This window comes from Antennarius striatus, chromosome 14 (assembly GCF_040054535.1).
Source record: "Antennarius striatus isolate MH-2024 chromosome 14, ASM4005453v1, whole genome shotgun sequence".
NCBI classification, from domain to species: domain Eukaryota; kingdom Metazoa; phylum Chordata; class Actinopteri; order Lophiiformes; family Antennariidae; genus Antennarius; species Antennarius striatus.
Window position 1 is genome coordinate 3,640,531 of NC_090789.1, and position 27,435 is coordinate 3,667,965.

Below are 27,435 nucleotides of genomic sequence, written 5' to 3' on the forward strand. Positions count from 1 at the left end.
TTTTAAACAGTATTTGTAGTGGGTTTTTTTAACAGCTATTCAAATGAAAGCAGTTCCAATGAAGTCCTGACACACACATTATAAATGATGGTACTAAATCCCAGAAATGTAACCGCTGAACCAATCATCACTTTTCTACTTCGCAAAAGTGTGAGACTTAAATTAATTTATTGAAACAGATACAAGGATTTGATCACGATCATCAATGCGTAAAAGATGCTAAAACAACAAGAAAAAAAATTCTACACAGCACTTATCTGCATATAAGAAATATAGATTTACCCTTTAAAAATATCCATAAACAACCCCAAGTTGGTCCCGATAGTAAGAATGAACATGATCTTAATAAAAGTGGTCACGAACCAAAGATATTAGGCTGCAGAAACATTCAGAATACAGTGGACTCTCCTAAAAACAGTTTGTTCGGCTGTGTGTTACAAACAAAATCTTTTGATGGAAAACGGACAAGTTGAAAAAAAAATACAAGAACTATATACACACAATACATTTTCCTTGTTCCCTGGCTTGTAACTTCCTATTTTTCAATTATTTTTTTAGCATCAAAACAGAAGTTACAAAATGAGCAAACACTGATGCTCGTACGCGTCCGGTCTGGCGCTCCAGTTTTAGTCTCTGAGCGGTTGTGATGTTTGTGTGTGCGTGTGTGTCAGTATTATAGGGTTATGACAGTGCCGTCCTCCTCCACCCCTCCCCTGGGCAGCGCCAGACTGTGTCGTGGGTCCGTTTTCATGGAGCTGAGGATTTTGTGCAGGCTGCCGTTGCTGTGGCGTAGGGCCGGGTTGCTGCCGTGATGCAGGGGCTGCGGGTGGGGCTGGCGGTGCTGCGACTGCGGGTTGGGGAGGGGGTTCTGGTAGAGGTTCAGGTCTCTGTGGAGCTGGTAGCTGAGGTTGCTGTGTTGGTAGTGATGGGAGCCGCCGTTCAGGCTCGGCTGGGAGTGGAAAGAGGCGGTGGAGACCACCGATAAAGGTCGAGTGGGAGGGCTGGGGGGCGCCGCCGGACCCGCGGCCGTCGCCGGCGTCTGCTGGTGAGCGCGAGTCACGCTGGACGCCAAGGACGCGTTGGACCTCTGAGAAGGTCGCTTGAGGCTGTTCTCAATGACGATGTCCGTCTCTTCGTCGCTCTCCATGTCGTCTTGGTAACCATGCGCCCCAGAGGGTACCACTCCAGCGGGGGCCACCGATAGGCTGGGGTAACCGGTCGACCCGCTGCTGTCTGACGATTGCCCCGAGCTCCCTGAGATCCGACTGCTGCGAACCACGTTGTTACGCTGGTTGACCGGCTTGACCGTCACTATCAGGTTGTGGCTGTTGGCGATCATCATATCCGTGACCTGATCCAACGATTTCCCGGACACCTCGATGCCGTTCACCTCCAGCACCTCGTCGTTCACCGCCAGCAGCCCGGTGCTCTCCGCCAACCCTCCGGGAACCAAACGCGATATGAAGATCCCCGGGACTTTCTCCAGCCCGTGCGGCGTCACCCGAACGCTGGTGCCGTCTCGGATGTAGAATCCCAGGGGTTTGTCCGAGCCGTGGCGGTACAGACGGACGCGGCGGTGAGATTCAGGCAGGATGTCGACATCGATGATGGAGGAGACGGGTCGGAAGTCCTGCGGCATGCCGATACGGATCTGAGGACGCTTGCGGTTGACGTCGTTATTACGCAGAGCGACCACTGCCTTCTTCCTCCGAGTTAACGTGTTGGTGCCAAAGTTAGCGTAGTCGACTTCTTCTGCAAAGAAACACAGGGAAAGTGTTAGAAATTACATATTTATACAGAGGTTTCATCATTTTTATTCTCTTATGTGTTCATAAATATCAAAAGCAAGTGAAAAACCTAAATAAAACTTAAAGGATGATTGAGGGAAGAGTTTTTAAAGTTCAAAAACAAACTGACAACAGGAAAACCTGGAATGACGCACGCTAAAACAAACACTCCGGTCTTTGCATTTAAATCAAACCACCTGACATCCAGACCTTTGTTCGCTTTGGAATGAGCTGCTAAATATTTACACAAAGTTTATTCCCATAGTGGGGAAAAAAAAAGAGGCCATTATTGAAGCTACAAACAAAACCTGAGGGTTGCATGAAGGCAACATCTTTATTTTTTCCCCCCACAATGAATCCAAAATACGTTTTAAAATCCCATGTGAACGCGTCGTGTGGATAAAGACGGTCTTTGTGAGGCTGTTCATAGAAAATGCTGAGTGTGTGTGGAGCATTCCTGTGTGTGCTGACGGAGGTGAACCACCCTCATGTTACCCAGCAGGAGTTGCAGCGTTTCCCAGTGTGCATTTCTGCCTCCAGACACACAGGCACATACATGAACTATCCTCTATCCTAAACCTTAAACTGAACTGGACCCCCCCCCTCCCTCCCCTACAAGAGAGAGGAGAGAGAAACATCTCCAGAACAGCTGCTGCCAAACATGTTTGGATAAAATACAAGAAAGGAAGGAAGATTGAGGAATAAATACACCCTACGGGGAAGACAACCGTGCTCTTGACCGTGTGGGAGAAGTGAACAAATTTGTGTTGCACGGTGAAAACAATAATAAATTAAAAGCTCTCTAATCGCCCCCCCCCCATTTGTCTCAGGAAGACAGGAAATCTGCGCCCGGCAAAACCTCCATGTGAAAGGAAGCGATGGGTCGCCAGGTTTGGGAGCATCAGCGCCGGCGCTTCCATCACGCTACCGATGAGTCATGTGTGCCTTTGCTGTTTTTTGGGGACACCTGCTTTATGAAATCACTGTGGGTGAGCAGTGCTGTAATTATTGGCGCCATCTTCAAAGTTCAACGCCGAGGGTGGGTGGGTGGGTGGGAGGGAGCAGCGAAACAAATATGGAGTCTCCGAGCGGAGCCAGCTGGCCGTCCCGGCCGTCCCTCCGGCCTCGGAGCGGCGCGTACATCTGCCGTACGACTGTCTCCTCCATGCTGACTCATCGTTTTAGCACGTTTTTTTGTTTTTTTCTTCCCCTCATTCAACCCGCCTCCACCAGCTCCTCCTGAGCAGAATGTTGACGAAGCAGCGTGTTTAACTACAGCTTTCAGGAGTGGAGGCTTGGAATTCAGCTGCATTGCCGTCTCCAAATAAATGCACGACACCTGGTAATGAAATAGTTCCATTTTCAACCTTTACCGCCTCGAAATGAGCTTTTCTTTTGGCATCATCGAGCTTGAAGTTGAGTTTTTTTCCCTGTCTGTTGCTGCAGAGCTTCGTTTTTGATTGGATCCAGAAAAGGCATTTGCTGCAGGGGCTGGAAATTCTGCCACAAGTGAAAGTCTTCCTGATGGGAACCACGTTGGAGAGTCTCATTAGAGGTCTAAGAACGCCTCCTCCCCCTCTCTGCACCCTCACCTCAGTGGGGAAACCAACACCGCTACGCAACACCCGTGTATTTAGCAGGACAGATGATCTTTCGGTCAGAAATCCCTTTTTGTGCACCAATCATTATGCTTTTCGATTCGTAATGTCTCGCAGCTGTTTGTCAAAATCCCATCGAAGGCCCATATTGGTGCAATTTGTTCAAAGAAACTTGGAAGAAAGAGTTTCCTATGTTATAGGGAATAGCTAAAGATAGAAGATTCAATAAGAGCTAAGGAGCGGTTCTGGGGGTTTGGGACACCTTGTTCTGATTATACTGATCAAAAGTCAATGGAAACTCAACATTTTAAAAAGGGGAGTTGGTCCATAAGCGGTCCCACTGATGTCTTTAGTTATCTAAAGAACAATGATAGCAAATAAAAACGCACATCGCCCAGCTTTCGCATCTCTGGACCGAATGGCGATGGGCGTAAAGAGAAGAATAGAGTCTACATAGTTGCTGAGATGAATGACAAGCGTTTTTAAAAAAATCAATTACTCTCCTACGTCACGCCGAGCGAGATGAATACCAAACATCCAGTAGCGCCACATAGTTGGATGGAGAATGTGACTGTGGGCCAAGCAAGTCAGGTGAAAGGCATTTACCCAGGCAAACAAACGCAAAAGTCACTTCGAGTTTCAGTGCAAATTCAGTGAAATTCAACATATAATCGTCTCGAGCAGGAAAATAAAATGATTTAATCCATTTGTCAGAATCAATTTTCAACATCAACATTATCAACATTCTGTTCTTCCGGCTTCTCCAAAAATGAGAATCAGTTGAGTTCCGTCCTTTTCGTTGCTCTGCTTCACAAAAGCGGCTTGAAGCTAATGGAAACAACCCTGGTAAGTAAAAACCACCAGAGCAGCGCTGGGATTACACCATCTGGACGAGCCAAAATTAAATTTAAAAAAATATATGAGATGTTGAATATAAGATCCAGCCTGTCAGCAAAATTCTCTGTCAGTCTGTCTGCAGGGGAATTAGATGGAGAACTAGAGAGTTCTACAAACTGAAGGTTTGAATTTCCTTCAGAAAGTCAAACACTATTACCTCTGGTGATGTTAGAGCTAAACTGCTGCTAGACAGCTGCTATATCAATCAATTAATTGATGAGCTGATCAAAAGAATTATTAAAAAAATTATTTCAAAAGCTTCTTCAACGCCTGAGTCTTCTTGTCATGGTTCATGATTGATTGTAGTATTTTTCGGCGTTTTAGTTTAACAAAAAAAGGAATTTTAAGATGCAACTTTTGCATATTTCAAAATTTTCTGACATTTCAAAGACGAAACAATCCAAAAACCCACCGTGAAAGGATAAAACCAAATGCTGCGTGTGTTTGTTTTATGGTAAACCCGGACTGGCTTCAACAACCTTAACCTATTGATTTTACTTAACTCGACGGCATTGGAGGATATAAAGCAGGAAAACGTCTCTCGACTCTTCAAAGATCAAAAAAGGATTTTTCCGAGAAGTCCAATCCCATAAAGATCACTGATTACAAAGCCAAACTAAAAAAAACCCTACATAATTACGAAAGATCAGGTACAAGAGCTTTCTCATCCAAACTCAATCCTCCTCTTTGTGGGATGCACACACTCTTACACACACACACATACACACACACACACACACTAATGGGGCACGTCCCAGCCGATCACGCACAGGTTATGGTAACAACTCCTGACAAATCTAATCCCCTCTACGCTGAAGCATGATGGGTAAGCCGATGTGAACCCGATGATCAAAAGGCTGTGGGGTCACTGCCAGGCATCTGCCGGCTAAACATCACCTCCGATTGATGCCTACAACAAAAGAGCGCCGTTTCAGCGAGCTATTACTCAATATTTCCATCATGTTATTTAATCTACACTCAAGCAGCACGCACAGAGGATGCTGGTTGTTAGCCTTTACCTTTAACTTCACTCAACTTAACGTCGGGGGATTCCAAACGCAGCAAACGGTGAGGCTTAATGCTGACAGGGATGGAAAAATCATTCATTATCTTCAATAACATTCAACGTCTGCGGCAACGAACTTGAGGGAAGGAGAAACGAGACCTCCCGTACCGCTCCTTGGGTAAAAAATAAATAAAATGACTGGCAGGGATTCAGTGCCAGGTTTTCGAGAGTTGTAAATCTACATTCTGCATGTAGAAAACATTAATAAAAAGTGTTTTATCCGGGAATACCTCGGCTGAAACTCCTACGTCTGTGGCTCCAGCCAGCAAAGAGGTCAGAGGTGCAAAGCTGACTCAAGAGTGACTCCTGCATTCTGCTCCATGCTGATGTGTGCATCCATCTGTGTGTGTGTGTGTGTGTGTGTGTCACGAGGAATGCGGTGCTAAATGTGGTTGGAGATACATCCAAACAGGTCCTGCACAACCTCTCCAGACAGGCGCGGGTCGGCTACTTCAAGCAAGCCACGATAACTGTTTCAACCGCGTGAGCCATCGCTAATCTTTTTCACATCCACGGGACGATCTCAGAGGAAACTCGGCCACCCATGGAAATGAACCCCAAAGTTTGTGGTTTGTTCCACTGGGGGGAGGAAAACGAACAGACCGATTAGGAACCATCCAGCTCGCTCGCGTCTGGTTCTGGCCTCACGCTGTTCTTGTGCTCACAAAGCGAAGGAGAAAGGGAAAACAATCTTTGATCCACCAGAGCCCGGCTCCAGTTAACCAAAGCTGTTAAGAAAACACCCTTTAAAGTCGTCCGGCTTTTCCAGCATAACCTATAAAAGACAGGAATCCAACAAGTTTTACGAGCCACCATTAGGGCCGCTCCTTGCACACTTGCTCCTGGAAGGTCTGTCCGGAACTTGACTTGACGCAATGGTCAACGAAAACCAAAGAGGACGTGGAAATGAAGTCTCCAGTCATTTGGATGCTGGATAATTACCTCTGGAGTGGGTTACGTCATTGGAGACGTCGATTTGAGCGACTGTACAAAAGGATCACTCAAGTTTTTACGTGAAATTCCATCAAGTCACTTCCTGGACGCTTATGCCCAAGAAAGAGTCCATTCAAAAATTTCAGATATCTTGCTTATAAAAACATATACACGTGGAAAAACACGTGCACGGACAAACAGCAACGCTTATGTAACTTCCTCTAACTCTTGTCGGTGCAGGTGTAAACATTCGCTCCTGGCGTTACACAGGTGAACATTAACAGCATCGCCAGAACACAGACTGCTAAGCATGCCTGTTGCCTTGGCGACATTCCAAACGGAGCTGAATGTGCTGTCGATGAAGGCGTTTGGTGCCTGCTTCATGTGTGACATTTCACACAGGCTTCGGTGCGAGCTGGACGGCCATGCAACTTTTTGGAATGATGGTGTCAAAACTCAAAAACCAGTCCGTGTGTGACTGCATGTGAACACGTTGGTCTGTGTGTATCCGATGGGGAATCTCTGCGCAGGAACTTGCAGAAAACATCATAAAAAGCTCCAAACTCAGTCGTTTCTACAGAAAAGCGTGCAAAAAAAAAAAAGATTGTGAAACATAACTTCACGAGAGGAAATCCTTGATGTTACGTGCATGCGAGAGGCAGCAGTAGCAACGCCCTGCTAACAGCTTCAGCGGCGGCCTCTCGGGGGTGTGACCTGTTGGTAATGATATTTTTACTGCGTGATATAACCTAAACACGAGCAGCACAGCTGAGGAACTTATAAACACACACTCCTAACGTTCTGCTTTTGCGCCAGCAATGAGGCCAGCCTCAGCGGTAAAACACGATGGGGGGAAAATACAGAGTATAACTGCTGGGTGTCGCTCGGATACGGACTTCTAATTAAACGCTGCATGATGGATTTAGCACACAAACATGCCTCTATCCATTTTTTTCCTAAATTTCCAGGTTTTTTTGTGTTGAATGGGTGTTTCCGGCCCGACTATTTTTGGCTGCTGATCAGTTATTTCTTGGTGACTTTGTTGGTGGAATATCTTAATGAGGAACTGGGCTATCTTGGGGGAGGTTTGTGTTGTCTGATTGGCATTTAGTTAACAAATATTCAAGTTGTACTATATTTAACTTCCAAAAGCGTCTGTTTGACCTAAATCATGAAAACTACTCGTTTCGGAGATCGTCAACTTGCAACTCGTAATCGTTTCTTGCACGCTAAAGCTGCAGCCCACAGCCTGAAACGGCCCGTTTCTCTGCTCTACCACACATCCAGCTCTGGTCCATCCATGCAAGTGACATTCCTGCACCCCGACAACCCCCCCACCACCACCACCACTCCACCCCAGCTCCCATCATGCCTCTCAGCCAAGCGTGACAAAGTGCTCAGTGACAGGAGAGGCCATAATCACAGAGAGGGAGAGATGAAGCACACAAGAGAGAATAGTGAATAGTGCTAGACTCTGCTGCCTTTTGCATTAGGTCACTTGATGCTGTGGCAGTGGACTTCATTCCTGGGCCCCACAGACACACACACACACACACACATACACATAAAGAGCTGTAAGTTCTTCACTTTCAAAAACCACCAGGAATATGGCATTAAGTAGACGGGGGTGAAACAACGACTGACACACAACCCTGCAGGAGGAGCTGAAGACAATGCAGTACAGTAAGCGTGTGAAACATCCTTCCTCTGGACAACATTTGAAACTTTTTGTGCGCCGTTTGCATTAGAAAAGAGACAATTTAATGAAATGCAGAGCGCTTGGTAACGCTTTGTCTTCATGGCGTGGCTTCAGAAATCGCTGGTTTCCATGATTCTCCAGCGGTTTCATACAACACAGCCAAAACACTGCAGAATGAGCTGAATAGTGAATTCTTACTCCGCTCTGATGCAAATGAGCTGCAGCAAATACTTAAACAGGCGTTTGTCCTCCGATGCACGGGTTTCCACATTGGTGGATGTTAAGTGCATGAAGAGAACTTCTCCAATGAAAGGAACTGATCAGTAAAGCCAACACTGGGCTCTTCTCCTCCCCACCGGAGACAGTCGGGGGCTGATTCCTGCCAAAACACTAAAGCTAACACGGGAAAGGAATTCAGAAAAAAAACAGACTAAAGAACTTTTTTTTTTTTTAAAGATGCAAACACATTTCACATTCTTGTCGATGTTGTGGAGAAGGGCACGGTTATTTAGCTTCATAGAGTACTTTTTACAGCGTGTTACGATCTGACCAACGCTCGCTCTGCACACTAGTGCAGAACACGCATGACTGCACTGCTTCTATAATATAAGCCAAGTTTAATTTTAAATCTGTGCATTTATATAGTTTCCTGCAGAGTATACAGAAATAAAGAGCAACTGGGATTAGGTAAAAAACAACAAAAAATTAATCAGGTGTGACTCAAGTGAAAGTTCTGAAGACATCTACCCTCCTGATAGAAATCAGGCGGTGCTAAACTTTTGCCTGTGTGTATGTGCCAGGCAGCGCATGGCACGTACACACACACACACACACACACACACACACACACACACACACACGCAATCCTCCAGTCCTAGCCCTCTTTTTCCTGCTGGACTGCACATCTGGTACAAGTTAAAGGGAGTAGCTTCAACCGCTCTGCTCCGCCTGTGTGGTTGGTAGGGGAGGATTCACAGGTTTACCATCCTCTGCAGGTATCACAAACCTGTCACACACACACACACACACACACACACACACACACACACACACACACCACAAGTAACTTTGTGTGGGGACAAATTGGAAGAGGGACAGAGAGAGGTATTTAATCAAGGAGGAGGAGACGAAGAGATTAACCTTTGTGTGTGTGTGTGTGTGTGTGTGTGTGTGTGTGTGTGTGTGTGTGTGTGTGTTGGGGGCAACAACATCAAAGTGAGGTAGAGAAGGGTGATGGAGTAGACAGGTCTTGCGTTCCTCTAACCTCTCAAAAACAACCTCCATTTCAGCAGTGGAGTACCGCGGTGTGTGTGTGTGTGTGTGTGTGTGTGTGTGTGTGTGTGTGTGTGTTTCTGCCTCCGGGGTGTGACATACTACTGCTTCTGGGTTTGATTCCCCTCTGCTGAGCACATGTCAGCTTCAGACTGAAGAAACACACGCTGTAGATTTAAGGTCCACAGAGTCTCCACTGACATCTGGCCCCCGGGTCTGACCTCGCCGCTCACGCCCGGCGAGGAGACGTCACAACGCGTCACCACAGAACGAAACCAATGGAAACCTTTAGCTTCACATGAGCAGAGCTTCACGCAGAGGACGGGGATCCTGCTGTGACCCTGATGACCCAGCAGGACCGATTGGACTGGAGTCCTCGCCACCTGTCTGGCCTTCTGTTGGTCAACGTGAAACCATTATGTGTGTGTCTGTGTGTGTGTGTGTGTGAGTGAGAGAGGTGGATAATTAATAGAACCAATCATCCAACACCGCTCCACAAAAGAGTCACTGTGTTTGGCTCTGAAACGCTAAAGAAACTGAATTCCAAACCAAACACGACACCGGCAGCTCCTTGACCATCCAATAATATTTAATGAGCCGCGGGTCGAAAAAATGTTTGCTCTCAATTGGATTTCCTTAATGAAAAGTCAAGTGTTTATGAGGCCTGTGTGGATGAGAGTAGTTATGAAAATTAATATTTATCCAGTGGTGAGATTCTTCTGAATATTAAGTATCAGCAAACACCTCAGACATTTATAATCACACGTTTTAGCGCTAACACAAGAACATCAGTATCTGACAGTCAGCTATAGGACCTAAAGCATCAATCAAATTTAAATACTATGCATCATTTCAATTTTTCTGTCCTACTTTATCTCCTCCACCTTGATCCTTCTCAGCTTTCAGGCCTGATCTCACCTGAACACACTTTCCTAATCCTCCACCAGCTGCTGGTGATGACAAGCAGCAGAGGAAGATTAGCATCGGTGTCACCGGTCGTGTCAGCGGAGTTGACATCCGATCCGACAGGTAAACCCAAGCGGGAACTTCGTAACACCTCTGAGTCAAACTGAAGTTTATTTGTTTTAAACCTCCGGCTTAAGCGAAAACAGAACGACGGAGAAACGGATCAGATCGACGAACGACGTCTCGCTGAGAAGTTCTTACGCCAACCTACAGGAAAAATAATCCTTTGTTATGGAGCTTCCTCTGGAGACGTTCATGTCGTTCACACTGAGGGCTAGAAAAATAAACCTTCATGTTACGACTCGATTCATAAACGGCCAGAGAAAACGTTGCCTTCAAAAGCCTGAATGATCTCATCCTCGAGGAGTCACGCAAAACCTTTTGTCTACCGATATAAAAAGAATCTATTCATCAATATCTTCAAAATTTATCTTGACATTCCTGTTTGTAGTAGATGGTACCAAAAGTAATTTAAACGTGTTAGACATGTGATGACGAGTCAATCCCAGAAATCTTAAACCGAACCGTTCCTGATTGGTTTATTCTAGCGTGTGACCCAATAACCCGACCGTCACACAGGTCAAAGGGCAGCCCCTTTCCCGGCCTCCAGGTGAGCCCACCCTTCCCCCTCTCTCTCTTTTTTTTTTTTTTGGTGGGTGCGATTTCGCAAAACCCTCTGCAAGCTCGGACAGGCGTCTGCACCTGAAACACTAACGCCGCCGCTTTCACAACCACAAAGCGTATCGGAGCACTTCCTGTGTGCGCTGACACATATCCTCGGCTCTTCCCGCTCCAGTTGTGGATTACTTCATCTAGTCTCTACGGCCAAATCACACCTCCCGCCCCCCCCCCCCCCCCATTTCCCAAAACATCACCCCACCCCCACCTCTCCAACACACACACACACACACACACAACTGTGGGAGCATTTCCACTTGAGCTGTCAGCGGCCATTGTTTCCGCAAGTCTCTAGGAGACAATTCAAATCAGGATAAGAGTCGGGGCTCAGGCCTGCCCTCCTCCATTCTTTTCCTTCCTCATCCATCCTGAACTGCTGAGTCGGTGCGATTCAACCTCCAAACTTGTGGCGTACGTAACCGAGGGGGGTGGGGGAGCCTAACAGCATCTCATCGTCCTCTTCGTCATCCATCTCTGACAGCCCCCCCCCCCCCCCCACAAGCATTGGGTCAAGGACACATGAGAGAACGAGCTTTACTGTAAAAAGGAGGCTTTGGCTGCACCAGACGTACAAATATGAGAATAATCAATTACATTATTGGTCATTTTCATTGATGCTGAATCAGGTTTGCAGTGGATGCTGCCCAACTCATCAGCTGATCAACTGATCAGCCAATCGCTGGCTTGTCTGGCTCCATTCTAGCCAATCAAGTGAAGGTTCTGGGTGAATAACAGCCAGACTGGTGGTGGTGGGGGGGGGGCACAGCAGCTTGTCCCATTGTTTTAGCCTAATGACCTATATATGGCCAAGATTTATAATGCCTTTTAGTCAGCTGAAATTGTTCCATGAGCACACACGCACACACACACACACACACACACACACACACACACGATTCCATAACACACAAGAAAGTAGAATATTCTGGAAAAGATTTCAAAGATAAAAACAGAATTTTGGAAACCACATGAAATGAATCTAAAATCTGACCCTGCTTATTCTTAAAACCAACAACATCACGGCACCAGACAAGAAACTCTAAACACCGACTTCCTCCCAGCAGATCAGATTAAACTAATTCAAGGAAAAATACTAAAATGTTCAAATCGCTGAACCCCTAAACCAAACACAAACAGACACGCAACAATCCAACAACATAAAACTTCAGTTGTTGCATTTGTCCGACGCCCAAAGAGTCGTGTCTGAACCAGCTTCCCTCTTTCGTGGATCTGATTCTGGACGGTTTAGTTGACCCTGGACAGAAGGTCACAGAGGCATCATCCAGGGGCAATAAATGACATCACATGCTACATGCTGAGCATATCTGATTTGATAACTCTCTGTGTGACTTCACTCTCCAGTATTAACAGTATGCGGTGCACCTCCCATGAGCACCGGCGGCGGTATGCACGCCAAATTCCTTTGGCTTCAAAGCGAAGCTGCGAGTCAAGAAACCTGCTGGAAGCGGACAGACTTCCTTGTTTCAACGTTAGCATAATTTGTTAGCATGAGTGTGTTGGAGAGACTGTTCACACCTGTTATCGACATGAATCCCCTGTGATCCGATTACGTGTGAACAGCCCTGATGACAGATGTGGTGAAGGATTACCTACCGATATCCATTTTGATTCAAACAGAAAAGGAAATAATGTGTTTGGGCTCATTTTTAAGTAGCAGATGTTTCGACAATCAACACGCCAAGATCCCTTCAAAACTCAAGATCGACCATGTCCAGACACCAGGTGTGAACGGAGTCGTTCCTGCGGTGATACCAGGTTCAAACGGGCTGGTAAATGTGGATGCTGGGAAGACAAACCTACCAGCGTGTGTGTGTGTGTTTACAGCGGTGAGTGTGTAAGCAGCTGGGAAGCAAACTCCCTCCTTTATAATTATGGACTCCCAAAAATAACCTTTTCCACAGGCCATGCTGGGTTGATGTTGAGCTGGAAGCCAAACGCTCGGCGTGCCAAGGCCAGGAAGCGAGGCGTTATCTCGTCGTACCAACGTTTCGCTGATTACAAGATTATGAGAAGGTAGAGATAATTAGCCTTGCATAAAAGACCAAAAGACACTCGGGATTCTGTGGGAACTCTCTGAATGATTACAGACGTCCAAACTGATGATATAATATCTTTGGCAGTGATATAGAAGTTTATTTCAAGCCAAAACTACTCGCTCTGAAAATCTGAGGGAAAATAGGATTTCCTCAAAAGACACAAATCCTTTGTTCAGGCTCCTACATGCGTTAATAAGCTCTGGCGAGGTGCATTGTTTGTCTATTATCAGGATTACACAAAAACAAGAAACCTATTTCCAGTCCAGGACCCCTGAAATATTGTTGCAGACCTGCAAAGGCGACATTATTAGATTGTGTTTGGTTTGACTTTTTCTGCTTTTACACAAAAACCGTTGAGCTGACTTCTATGACTCGGAAAAGTAGCAGAGAAACGTTCAGGATCCAGATAGAAGACCAGTTCTCTATTCTATGGTTGTTAAAAGTAGATATTATTGTGAGATAGTTTTGTTCCGGGAGCTGGAGAAACTCGTATGACTGTTTGGCCTTGGCTGAAATTTACGTGCAACTGATTCTACGTTTGTGTGTGTGTGTGTGTGTGTGTGTGTGTGTGTGTGTGTGCGTTTGTGATTCTTGCAGCGTTACACACAAAGCATGCCCGGCCTTGTCCTGCAGCAGAGCTGTAATTAAGGAGGAACTGTAGGCTCGCTACAAATCGTCTCCGCACAAACCAGCAACTCCTCCCTCAAAAAACCCACTAACATCCACCCAGCATCCATATTCCCTGCTTTCTGCAACCCCCTCCCAAAAAAAAAATTCAACCTCGCGGCTGGGTTCTAAACTTTGCCTGGGAATTTTCCACTGCATACTTCCCATTCTTTAATGTCATCTCTGCCCAGTGAAACCTGAATAAGTGAACCTGATGGACTGAAAGAAACACAGAGTACAATAATTTCACTACTACAAAACAAATAATGAAAATTCAGTAGAATATTCTGAAATAAACCAAAATCATCAAGCAGGAGTAAACAGATGTACTAGAACAAAGTTTATTCCAGGGGTGTCAAACTCTTTTTCACTGAGGGCCACATTAGCATAATGGCTAACCTCAAAGAGCCCGATGTAACTTATAAATGTAACTCAATGTAATGTAAAATAAATGTAACTATGCCTTAATGTTACATAAGTAAATTTATTACAGGTTAGTTTATGAAACCCTCATATCTCCATCAATCAAGGATCAAACTATCCAAAGAATAAAGAAAAATAACATCAAACCCAAGTTAAGACTTTTGTATAAAACGTTTGTCCAAGTTAAAATGGGCTGAATTACTGCATTGTGGGAAATGTAGTTTTGGTCAAAACACACTTTTGATCGATTTTTAGACATTGGCCTTTTATGCTGTCTTGGGCCACATTAAATGAAGTAGCGGGCCACATTTGGCCCCCGGGCCTAGAGTTTGTCACGTTATTCTATCAAGGTGAGGCGAAACAACATACAACCAACCAGACGAATTAAACACACACATGCCTGGAAATCCAAACCCTAACCCATCACAGGATCTCATTCCACTTGCATCCCATAAACCAGAGGAAATAAATACGGTGCAGAAGTATTTCCAGTTTGTTTTCCCTCTTATGAAGGCTCCTGTTTCTGAGGAGTGGCCGCGGTGGCGGAGGAAGTTGTTTGTTTGTCCCAGAAGGAGCAGCTGCATTCATCACATCCAGAATCCAATTTCCAGAGTCGGCGTCTCTGGGCTTATTCGGCTGCAGGATGGGCTCGGTTTCAACTCGGCCACCGGATTCTTGTGAAATCATAACAGAGAGTCTGTCGAGGTGTGATCGCGCTCCCCAATGGAGAGCAGCTCCTTTTGACCCGTAACGCAAATCTGCTGCATCCCAGGGTAAACATCCACGTCGAACACTGGAGGATGCATCATTGTGGTTTTATTCTCGGGGTAAAATTTCAACTTTTCCTGACAATACATGATTATGTCAAACCATAAAAGGGGACGTAGTTGACTCTGGGTCTGAGAGAAGCAAAAATACACCCATAAAATGCTAATCCAAGGCGACGGATGATAGAGTTCTCTCAGACAGACAACTCCAGCCCCGCAATGTCTGGAAAACGGCATTGTGGGAGAGCGAGGAGGAGGAGGGGGACGCAGTTCAAAGTGGGGTCGTAAACCGAAATGAAAGCAGCGACTTAGGAAACACAAACACCAATATAGTTCTGCCGAACACGCCAGCCCTTACCAGTTTAATTAAAACGCAGAACCGCCCCTGCTACGTCCCCACGACGGAGAGAGAACGGCGGTCTGCAGAGATTCGACATGCAATTCACTTTTTTTTATTGGCAAATACCGAACGAGTCTGCAGGATGACAACGAGACGCACAACGGGTACAAATTAGATGTAATAGAAAATGGAATGGAGCGCGTGTGCGTGGCTCATATCGGACTGCATGTCTAGCATGGGTGTGTAGCCGCGTTGTTTGTCTCTTTTCATTGCAGCTGACATAATTTACAACATTGTTCAAGCTGGTTCGCAGTCAGACCTACAAAGAGAAGCAGCTTCCCCATCAGACATGGCTGCCGCCGCCGCGTCAGGCTCCTGGCAGGCATCGGGCCCTTCCATCACACTTTAACTACGGCTGGCATTGTCTGGAGACAAGCACAGAGGAGGCCACACACAGGTTTTTATTGGATGGAGAGCCCACACACACTACCTAAATGGTTTTAATGGTGAGGAAACCTTCCTTCCCCCCCCCTTGTTGTGGGGACCTGGATTTATTTGGTACGGCGTGGAGATGTGGTGACACACATTAACACACCCAAAGCAGGAAATATTTCCAATACCAACGAGTCCTCAAACGCATCGCCTGCCTGAGACGGGGCGATTTTTTTTTCCGAGCCGGTGCGTTTTTTTGCGTGCCGTCGGTGCGAATGCGACCCAGATGTGTCATCAAAGCTTATAGAACTCTCAATGAAGGCTTTATGTCTCCTGCTGTATAGTAACAGGACATTAGCTTGTGCCCCCCCCCCCCATATCTGCATGGGTTTCCCCTTTTTCTCAGAAAATTCCTGTTGCCTCATTGCAACAAGAGGATAAAAGCCAGACCACAGGATGGAGGTGGACTCAACCTGCCCCGTCCCCCCTCCCACTCCGCCTCCATCGTTTTACTGTTAGACTGACTCCCGACTGTCTGCCCTGCCGCCCCCTCCCTCCTTCACTTTTGCCCTTGAGTCATGCCTGAACTCGAACAAAAAAAAAGAAAAAAAAGTATGAGGGTCGGTTTAAGCAACTACCTAAAAATTGCATTCTTGACCAGGAGCCAGGATGATCAGACGGACACGTTTCGCGGTCGCGTCCAGCCGATGGGAATTGCGCACTTTCTCCACGTCTATCTGGGGGAAACGGGAAATTTAGGGCAGGGCGGAGATGCAACAAAGAAAACAAAAAGCCCATGAGAGAGAGAGAGAGTATAAAGAAAGATAGGATGTAACTGACATCCTGAGTCTTCTTTTCGCTTCCAGGAGCAGAGAGTTCTGCGTTTGCAAGTTGTTCCACAGCGAGACCTTTCAGTCGAGCGTCTCCTTCACCGCGTCGCCCGAGGCCACGTTCTGGTACCGAATACAAAGGCCAGAGGTAATGGAAGTACAGCACAACAGGCTACACTCAACCCATTCGCAATGACTCAGAATTTTTCTCTCTCTTTTTCTTTAAAGTACGTCGTAAAAGCGCAGTGCCTCTGCGTGACCAAAACAGGCCTGGTGGAATGAGGAAGATGGCGCTCGCATGGGCGGCGTGCAAAATTATGATCCATCAAACAGATAAGACAAATACAGAGAGACACAGCAAGAGGTCTATTTTAACCCAGATTATTATTATGTAATCATAATGGTTATATAATTCAAAAATGTACATTAATAACCAAAGGCAACCCCGCATAAAAAGATATTTCCATTTGGACATTTAAAGATTTAAAACTCAGCCTTGGGTGAATTTTAGTTTCCAGATTCTGCAGGAAAATAAATCCTGATAAACTTTTAGGGGGTTAAATTCAGAGCAAATTTGCGATAAAATAGGTTCTGACAGTAAAGCTTTCCGATTTTGAGTTTTTCAACACAAGACGTCTGCTTCCAATCAATGTCTTTCATAAAACAAAGAAAGATTTGATTCACAATTTGATTGAAACTTCAATCCTTCAAACCACAAAAGCCCCACACAGAAATAACAAACAGCCTCCCACCAAACCCCCGTTTCCATTTTGGAACATTTTGACTGTAATGTTTTTTGGCATCAGGCTACAGTCCAGGGTTTCTGGGAGAGAGACACACTTTCAATTTCATTCAACAGACAAGTGTCTGGATATTTCTGATTTCAACAATACAAAAAAAGAACCGACCACATCACAAAGAACCAAATTTAGCGAGAGGAGTTGACCGGAGTTCACCCGGATGGCTGCTGGCAGCCAGTGAGACTCCATAGCTGTAAAGGTCGGGTCGTGTCTGGTTTAGGTCAAGCTCTGCGCTTCATCCCCGACATCTCAAAAACCTGAATGTCAAGAGCTTCAAATAAACTCGATTAGTATGCTGGAATCATTAACCTTTCAGCACCAACGCTCTAATTTATGCTCATTACTACTCTGTCGGACCATACCGAAGGGTTAAATATAGACGATTTTATTCACAACTGACCAAGTTTCACTTCTGTGAGCAACAAATTTTTAATTTGAGCCAAAATATGAAGCCAATGTCGAGGCAGCGGCAGAACAAAGCTCGCAATTGTTTGATCTCCAAGCGAATGTGCGGTCCAGAGAAACGGGATTCAGTTTTAACTGGCACGACAGCTGTCGGATTCTTTTTATTTGTGCCACATCTCTCTCTTTGGTTTGGCCCAATGTGGATATCTGGAACTAGTTTTCACAGGTGTGGAAGGCGGTGGGTTCGCTGTGGCCGTGAAGCCATGCAGACTCGACCTCGGCCAACCTTGTCAGCTCTATTTATTTAAACTTTTAGCCCTTTGCCAAACAGGGGTCCTCGCTCTTTGTTGAAAGTTTAGTCTGTGTGCAAGCCACTGGCAATTTCTGCAAAAACAACTGAATCTTGACGCTAAAAGGACGTCTTCAAAAACATTCCTGGCTTTGCTTGGGTTCAAGGATGATTCTCTCAACCACTACCAACATTAAATTCTCTGGAAAAGAGTCCAGTGTCCATTTCCAGCCTAGATTATCTCCTGTACGGTGTTCGGTCTCTTATTGCTCAGAATTTGAATAAATTTGAATGTATGGAAAACTATGAATGAAGAATTTGTACTTCAGTAAGCAGAAGTTTTTTCTCAAGATTGAAGTGCCATAACCTTTTGTGATAAAAATGTCAGACCGTGAGGCAGGACGAGACACAGGAAGCTAAAAGCTGAGTAAACACAAGGGTGCAGGACTTGCGTTGTAATTGTGAGGCCACGTGTGTGTGTGTTTGTGTGTGTGTGTGTGGTTAGGATACGTCAATGCAATTCCCTTTGTAGCTTTTGGTCACGTCCAACTGGGAGGAGCAGCTAATGTAGATCAAAAACTATCTCAGGAGGAGCTGGAATGAGTTGGAGAGAGACCGATAGAATTCCTGCCTGCTAAACCAAGCCAGAGGTGACTCCAATGGATGGATGGCATTTCTCACCTGTCCACAAATGGATGTGCCTCAATGGGAAATGTATTGCCCAGTCTAGAACTGATTTGTTGTTGGATAATTCAAGGTGAAAGACATGAACCTCCATATCTTATGGATTTCTCACATCCTACTAGTACAGATTTGCGTCTTTAGTTTTAGAGCCAACACAAATATCTTTTCGTAAGAGGAGGCTGCATTTTTTTACTGACCAATCATTAAATTAAAAACATTATCGGTACTGTTTAAACATTCCAGTCCAACTCCAATATCAATTTCACTTACTCAAATTTTTGTGTGTCAATGATCGCAAGACAAACAGACCGCCTATGGGTTCGAGTCTTGTGCAAACAGTTCAAGGGAAAGGCTTCGGTCTACTGCGGGTGCAAACAGATTCTGAACTGTTTCAGTTAGCTTTCTACTGGAGTGCAAGTGAAACTTATCAGAACTGAATTCACCTGCTGGCCAACATGATGCAAAAAGACTGCAATTGCAATCGGCGATGCTCGACCCTTATATATTTAAAACATTGGACAAATTGCCCAACTTAAAACAACAAAAGATGCAATCCTTCACCTTTGTGACTGCTCAAACTGGAGTTGATGAAATTGTATATAGTTGGCTAACAAACCACAAAGCACAGGACTGTAATATGTAGGTTAAGTCAACAAGCAGCTGTCATTGCCCACAGGGAGGGACAGGCATCATCCACTGGATTACTGCTGTGTTGTCATAGAACTGCTGCTGAACACGCTCCAATGAGCTTTCCAACAATTACAAGCTAAGCCCAAAAGATGAAAACACCTACACAACTAAGACAAATGCACATGCATATTCAAAAGCACACATGCTTGCAAATATAAGCCAAGAAACATCTCTTTTCTGATCAAGAGGTGGATTGAGATCTCCGGTATCTCTCAAGCAGTCCAGCAGAGCGACACACCAATCCATCTGAAACCCTTCATCTCTTCCTCCTCCTCAACTTTGTGCCTTTCTTCTCAGATCAAATCATGTGATGTGGTGGTTTGAGCCATGGAGTGCAACATTGTGGGCGGACCCAGCTGGGAGACAATCATTGTTTGGTCCGTGAACTCTGCCTCCTTATCGTTTCCAGCTTTCAGGTCGGGAGCAGCAACTTATCAATGGAGGCTTTCTCTATGAGCAACAAGTGTTTGGCGTCTTCTTCCTTCCTCGTTGGTGTCCTGGCAGCAGGACGTAGTTGAAGACACCAATCACCAGATAGAACTTGGAACAATCAGGAGGACGCCCGAGTTTTGTACATGCTTCATTTTTGGCAGACATGACCGTATCAATTTCATCATGACAGACAAAGTAGTGTGATAACCAGCCAGTCAGATTGTTTAGCTCTGAAAGTTTGTGTTTGAAAGGTTTACTTTAAAATGCACAAATATTAAGAAAACAGACAGATCACATTTAGTAGTAAATGACTTTCGACTTAGTGAGCAATTCATCCAACCGGATCATGAGTTTGAATCAATTTGTTCGAGAGGTTATTGGTAGTTTCCCAATTCTTCCTAGATTCAGGCCATGTTTTTAAAGACCTTGGCTTTTAAAGAGTAAAAACTTAGCTGTCACAGAAGACGTCTGCTTCAATATGGTTCTCTTTGCAATCTCATATGCATATGAAAGACTAGACCAGCGCAACTTACCCAGAAAGCCCCTACTGTGACTGAGGGGTGAGTCATAGAGCTTTTTTATGCTTGTGAAGTCTTTCATCAGCTGTGGTCTGCTTACTGGGACAAAGACTATACAGGGTGACCCGCACCAATGGGCTGGTACTGACTGATACAACATTATCACTCACATACTATCTCAAGTATGTGCTGTGACGAGGTTAGGCAGCTCTTCTGAGACATGAGGTACTTCAGCAACAACACACACACACCTCTTTGTTTGGGGACCAACAATAGACCACAGTGAGGCTTAAGATGCTCAAACTTCTTGGGCATCCATCTCAGCAGTGCCCGTCTCCATGTCAGTGTGTTTAACCCACAGCGACCCAACATAGATCCCTTCGTAAGGGCGACATATCGCCCTTCAACAAGGAACGGTTCCTCTAGTGCTTTGTGGTGCTTTTCAATTCAGTATTCTGGTGTGTCAGATGGGGAAAGTGGGTCAAAACTTTGGAACAACTCTAGAACAGAGATAAAGCATTTGGAGAGGGGGACATCCTTGCATCCTGTGCGCACAATTACCCATGGGAATGATTTACTACATTGTATTTGTACATAAATTACAAGATTAAAGCATCCCTTAATGTTTTATAGTGAAGAGTCAGCATGCTTATTCAGTGGATTCTGGTATGCAACGGAAAACACAAATACATTTCTGTTAAAATGACTGCTCCAGGCACATCGATGCATCTTTCAATTCCCTCACTAAGCAAAGAAAAACTTTTACAAAACTTCAGACGTCCCAATAAACATACAAAAAGCAGAAAGATAGATCACCCAACTTCGATCCTTGAGTTTCACATTTTACAACTTTTGCAAAAGCCTCGTTAGTCAATGTACATGAAGTAAATTCAGCACAGATCAACTCGCAAGACAACCAGTCCCACAATGGGACAGTCTGTTGGGACTTCTTGGACATCCAAAAACTTCTTACTTATTCTGCAAGAGAATAATTCCCCCTGCTTCTGCTCCCTTTTTGCATTTGAACCATTGCTCAACAATTAAAACAATACCCTGCAGAGTACATGTTCATTACGGAACAGAGGGAGGGACATTCCAAGAAGGATTGAGGGTATGAATAGATGTGAATGGTGATAGATTCATTTGTATGCCTACTGGCAGTCAGTCAAGACCCACTCCAGAGCTGGAATCAATGAGACAGAGATGTGGAGACGGAGCAACCGGGACTAGTTCCCATTCGGGGTACGGTAGTGTTGTCTTTGAACAAACACACAAGCACGAACACACAAACGGAGCGAGCTCAATGAGGAGTCTCTCTTCCAGGCAGACCTTTTGTCTCGCAGTAATGTCTGGTATGCCAGGACACAGGCTTTACTCAATGACCTGATTTCTATGGGGCTACCGACGCACCGGCCTGTGTGTGAATCTGTGTGTTTGCCATCGTCTGCCTGCAAGCCCTTCCTTTGGATAAGACAGAGGACTTAGCTGGGCAGACAGTCAAAGATCCAGCCAATAAAAGGGCAGGAAACACACACACACAAACTGCCTTGCATGAAATAAACAGTAAGGCCTAAAATTCCCTTAGAGGGTAGACATAATTTGCTGAGGGAGTTTTCTTGCAGGGAATTTTCATTTCAGTTAGTGCAATAATCGCACCCCACAACGCCGTTATCGCAACAGATGATTGTTTTATGGGAAACTCATACCCATCCACTCATTTTGGACAAACCGTTCTGGCTCTGTAATCTTGATTCCTGCTGTGTAATAAATATAAGAACAAAAACGTAGAACTGCAAAACCCCGGAGTCCGCTTTAATCAAAAGAAATTCCTGAACCTGTCTCTTTACCTGGATCCACTCCAAAATTTACCACGTTTCTTCAAAACCAAACCAAATAAAAGGTACTTTAGTAGTCTTATAAAATGAAATGGTGAAAAAAGCCCCTTCTCACATTGTTAAAGAATTCAAGTCTTTGTATCTGGATCCATTTAAAAAATTAAAGGGTTCTTCCCAGCAACATGTGCAACCTCCCCGCAAATGTTTCATGAAAATCCACTGAGTGGTTTTGTGTGTAATCGAGCTGAATGTCAGACGACCAAACAGACAAAACATGACCTCATAAATAGAAAACAGGAAGCGAGACTGTCTTTAGAAACAACAAAACAAACCTACCTTGTCTCTGAATGAAGATCCTCAGCAGCGGATGAGCCGTCGACACCGCCTTGCAGAAGTTGTCGTCGTTATTGATCGGCAGCAGGTCGCCGTGGATGTCAGCATAGCCGATCATCACCTCCATGTTGGCGATGCGGTGGATGTGCAGTATGAGCTTGTAAAACTCTTCAAATTTGCCCGGCTTGACTCTGTCCACGGAGAACCGGCGAAACTCGGCCCCATACTGGATAGAAAGAGACCAAAAAGAGAGGGATGGGTGAAAGGGAATGGGGAAAGCAAACAGGAAGCGGAGAGTTGGATGTCCGACGCTGAGCTCTGCCATAGCTGGGGGGGGTCACGACCTTGTCTAAAATGTGCTGCCAAGTTAAACACGAAATAGATGAGTAGGAACGCTCTGTAAAACCGGTTTCTGCACAAACAACGTAATAAAATCAAAATTAAACATTTAGGACGTCTCAGATTTAATTTATTTATATGCATTTTTGTGTTTGAAACCACAAACGTAGAACAATGTCACTTCTTTGTAGTAAAATGAGAATACATAATAAAACCTCTGTTATTTCTATATATCTTAAAGCCAGTGTCTCATCTCCGCCTCCCACCATCCATTAAGACACAAGCGCTCAATTGTGACACGGCTTTCCACGGTTGAGGTCACAAACGACCGACGATGGCACGGCTTAGGGTCACGGCGGGGTCATCATCGTACGACTCACACGCGAGAAACGGACTCGGGGAGGACGGATACATAAAAGCACAGCTTGATGAACCACAACAGCAGACAATTAATGTAGCGCTGGCGTCTGAAACGCGGCGGTAATTTGTAGACGGAGGTACTTTTTGTTCGTGTAATCATCAGCTCACAGCGAAGGGAGGCCGACAGCAGAGAAGTAGAGCGGAGAAGATGATCAAGGAGCGGTGAGGGAGGGAGGGGAAAGAAATAAACTGCTGACAGCGGAGGAGAGGAGCACGGGGGATACATTAAGCAGCTCTGTAATTAGAAGATGACATATGAATTTCAGGAGGTGTGTTCGATCAGCAGGCGGGCGTGTGAGGAGGCGCACATGTAAATTGGATTCCAACTATTAAACCTCCTCAGTCTGAAGTTGTGGAACAGGTTTGACAGTTTATGCATAAGGATCGCTTCACATCCAGGACTCTAAACCCCACGTAAATCCCGTGTGATTGACGCCGTAGGACCTCAACACCGTACATTTGACCTACAATTGTTAATCACGCGTCTGCAATCCGGCAAAGCTGCGTAATTTCCGTCCGGATGTGAAGATTCATTGGAGAGGAAACCTCGTGATCAGACTGAACAATCTGTACTCATCATAACCGACGGCGGCTTCTCTGCAGCGAGCAAGTCTGAACACGGCAGAATAAACCACAGTCAGACCTAAGAATACACACCGCTACCAAACGTGACATCACCCGTCCTCCTCGGCCTATCGGGGCAAAGTGATGTCAACAGGCCGCAACAAGTCTGAAGACATTAAACTCTGACACACTGGAGGGAATTGAAGATAACCGACTTGTTATGGAACAGAACTGGCTTTGACCTCGCAGTGAGACTGAGCAAGTCAGGAGGAGGAACTCGCTGCAGGGATCGCCAGATTATGTGCACACAAAAAGACCTCTGGTGGGACACACAGGATCCGCGGGACTGATAGAATGTAGAAACTAACTTGACTTAATTTGAGCAAGAACAGACGATCTCTGATAAGAGCTCCAAGTGAGTGAAACCAGCTCTGGGAGGAGGCTCCAGGACAGGCCGCCAGACACCTCCAGCGTTATCCCTGATAAGCTTATCAATGGAAAACTCTCCACCGCTCCCCCCAACTCCCGAAATCCAAATGTCAAGCAGCGAAAACCAGGCATGGAACAGTCACCGACTTCCTGGACGTTAACTTTAACTGTTGCTCCACAAAGTCCTGTTGGGGTTTGAAGCATCTGGACGGACATCGAGGTTCGGTTTGTTGCGCGAGGCCACACAGAAACAAAAAGACGATATAATCCGTCTTTAAACGTCAAAAACAGCCTGACTTTCTACAATCAGTCCTGTGCCCTTGGATTTATCGCTTCTAGATAACTGATGCTGACTGTGTGTGAAGACGGCTTCACTGGAAATATTCACGCAGCGAGACTGAAGGTTTATTTCCAATCTGCCACCAACAAAACATCACATGATTCTACATTTAATCTCTCTCTAGGCGCCGTTTGTCAATGAAAACCCCTAAAAGCTTTTTATCTACACATTCAAATGCTCTTAACTGTCAGTCTGGTTTGATCAGCCGGTGGGGTCGGCTTACTTTTACACATTTGCTTGATAAGAGACTGGAGGAATGCATGCAAATGCTGCAGGTTGGGTTTAAAACGAAGGCGTGAAGGAACTCGTAGCGCCGAGGCTAAAACTGCTCTGACAAATCACGGGTTTGATGTTTTGACTTTGCCGTCGTGACAAATCCCAGAAGAAGAATGTCGACAGCGGAGGATTCCGCTAGAGCCAATTACTCACACCGGTACCTGAGAGGAATGTGATCAGAAACCTAAGGTGAACATTTTGTCCTCTTAAAAGTAGAATTAAAGTGACGTAATACAACGTCTTATGACGGTGACTCAGCTGTGCAGCGATACGATGACCAAGCAAAACCTGCCAGGTATGCGAGACCCGCCCTCGGACAAACATCTGATTGTCGTCGAGCGACGACTCCCGTCCCCCGTGGAACAAACACAAAACCCCACCCTGACCCAAAACAATGTTCTTTGATGAGCATCCTGGAATAGATTCACCCCCCCTCCCCGTCCTTTTTATGTCCCACCCACCTTCAGTGATCTGTTTTCCCTCTCTAAGCGTTCCCAGGTCATCCCACTTTAAACCAGATGGCCCAAGATACACGTTTAAGGATCTTTCAATAAACACAACCCTTTTTCAACACAAATGCACTTCACCCTGGGAGGGGGTCAGGTCTACCGTGGTGGTGCATCATTTTTCTTTTGGGACAAAAACTTTCGAAGCTTTTGAAGGTGGAATTCCGTCCCGTTCTCGCCTGATATATGACTTGAGGTACCTGGAGGTATTTGGAGAGTCACGACTGGACTCTTCATGTAGCGTTCAGCATCAACGGTGTCATCACAGGTCACCCACGCCATGGGCCCCAACACCACACACCCCCAATTACAGCCAGAGATGCTGGCTCATGGTTATTATACTGGGAACGATCTACACGACCGTTTTCCTCAACGAATTCCAAAAACTCTTTCAAAGATTTTACGTTTTCTTGAGTCCATCTATTCCTTAACCTGTGACCTTTGACCAACCAGCTTCTCCACATGTGCAGTGTTCCAATAACGTGTTTAAAGACATCCCAAAACTTTCCATGTCTTTTGCTGATGCCATCCCAACTTTTTATAGATGTGTTGCCGGAATAAAATCCCAAATCAACATGAATTTACAAAAACAAAACAAAACAATGAAACTAAGGAGGTAAAACTTTAGACGTTGTGTTCTGATTCAACTGAATGTCAGGAGGTTTTAGGAAATGATCCCATCATGCTTTATGGATGTTTTAAAGAGCGCGCAAGAAGAGAAAACAGAAGTGTTTTTTTGGAATATGGATTATACAAGCACCCTGAAATAGACGGTCCCTTTCCTTTTCCTTTCCACCCACCATCAGTGGATCTGTTGTCCCTCTCACCACCCTGGAACTTCACTAGAAGACTAAAATCTTTCAGGGAAAGACCTCTAAGAAATACAAATCGCTCGTATCTAATGATTAGGAAGCTCATCCGTCACAAATGTGCACAATCACCCGTGTGTCCACTGGTGAACACCTACACAGGAATCCTCTCATGCAGGATTCAGAGAAAATGTTGATCACAAGAAAAACTTTACTATTCACTGTTAAGTTTGGGTCAGATCAGAACAAATCAACAACAATAAAGCTGTTCCAAATCACAATCTTACAAACTTGTCGGTATTTGGTATATAACTAATTATCTCCATTATGTAAAGACCCCAGATTGGCGCACAACCGCTCATTTGCGTGCGTGGTATCTAATTTTACGCATCTTCCAAACCTCTCCATAATAAAAAAAAAAATACACAAAATAAAAAAGAAAGGTTCAACTTTTTTTTGTTGTTTTTTTTGCGCAAAAAGTCGCAAAAGTGTTGCAAAAACAAAACATTCCGAGATGAAGATTAAAAAAAAAAAAAAAAACCTTCCTCAATAAAACAAATTCTTTTAAAGTGTGCTTGTTGAGAAACATTTGTCAAACCAGTTCTCTCGGCTTCGAGCCGGGGCGAAGGAATCGCATCACATTCCGCGTGGCCGCAATTTAAAGGAGGCAAACGATTAACGCGCAAATACGCGTTCACTGGTGGGTGCGAAATCCACGGACTGGAAAAGAGTGGAGTTTAATCCACGTCGTGGGTTTTGCAGATTTGGTCCAACCAGCTCCAGATCCGTTACGGGACGACCATGTGAACGCGTTATTTTCTCCTCTAACCCCGCATTTTTTCGGGTGCGTAAAAACACAAAACACTCACCTTGCTTTTAACTTCCACGGCGCTACAATCCGCAGTGCGCAAAGGTTGCGACTTATTAAAACTACGATTCATTTTTCTTGGTTCCACAGGAGGGGGGAAAAAAAAAAAAAAAAGTTTGCCCGCAAAAAAAAAAAAAAAAAAAAAAAAGGGGGCTCCGGGTTTCTGGTGTGAAATCCTCCTGCGGGGTCGCGGTTCTTCTGGATGGGTTCAGCTCCTGGAGTTTCCCCTCAACGCTCCGCCGAACATCAGGAGACCTTACGTGACGAAGAGACGCTCTCTGCTCGCCGCGTTGACTTGGGAGTGAGTTAAGTTTTGAAATGACATCAGCCTGCCTAAAAAAAAAAATGAGATCCTATGACGCGTTTAAGTGTCACTCGTAATTTCTAACACTCCCGGGGACGTCGAATCGCAGCGACCTCGTTGCTTGGAAAAATAAACCATAAGTCTAGTGCGATTTAAGTCGCTTATCTGACAGTAAATACTCTT

At 45.2% G+C, this 27,435-nt stretch overlaps 1 protein-coding gene across 1 annotated transcript; it reads right to left on the minus strand.

The window, feature by feature from the left end:
• Positions 1-27,221, minus strand: pard6gb (par-6 family cell polarity regulator gamma b). The gene is made up of 3 exons (XM_068333563.1): positions 26,950-27,221; positions 22,401-22,623; positions 1-1,752 (listed from the first exon to the last, which is right to left on the minus strand). Exons 1-3 carry the CDS (start codon positions 27,019-27,021, stop codon positions 674-676), a joined length of 1,374 nt encoding a protein of 457 aa, XP_068189664.1. The 5' UTR covers positions 27,022-27,221; the 3' UTR covers positions 1-673.
• Positions 27,222-27,435: the final 214 nt, after the last annotated feature.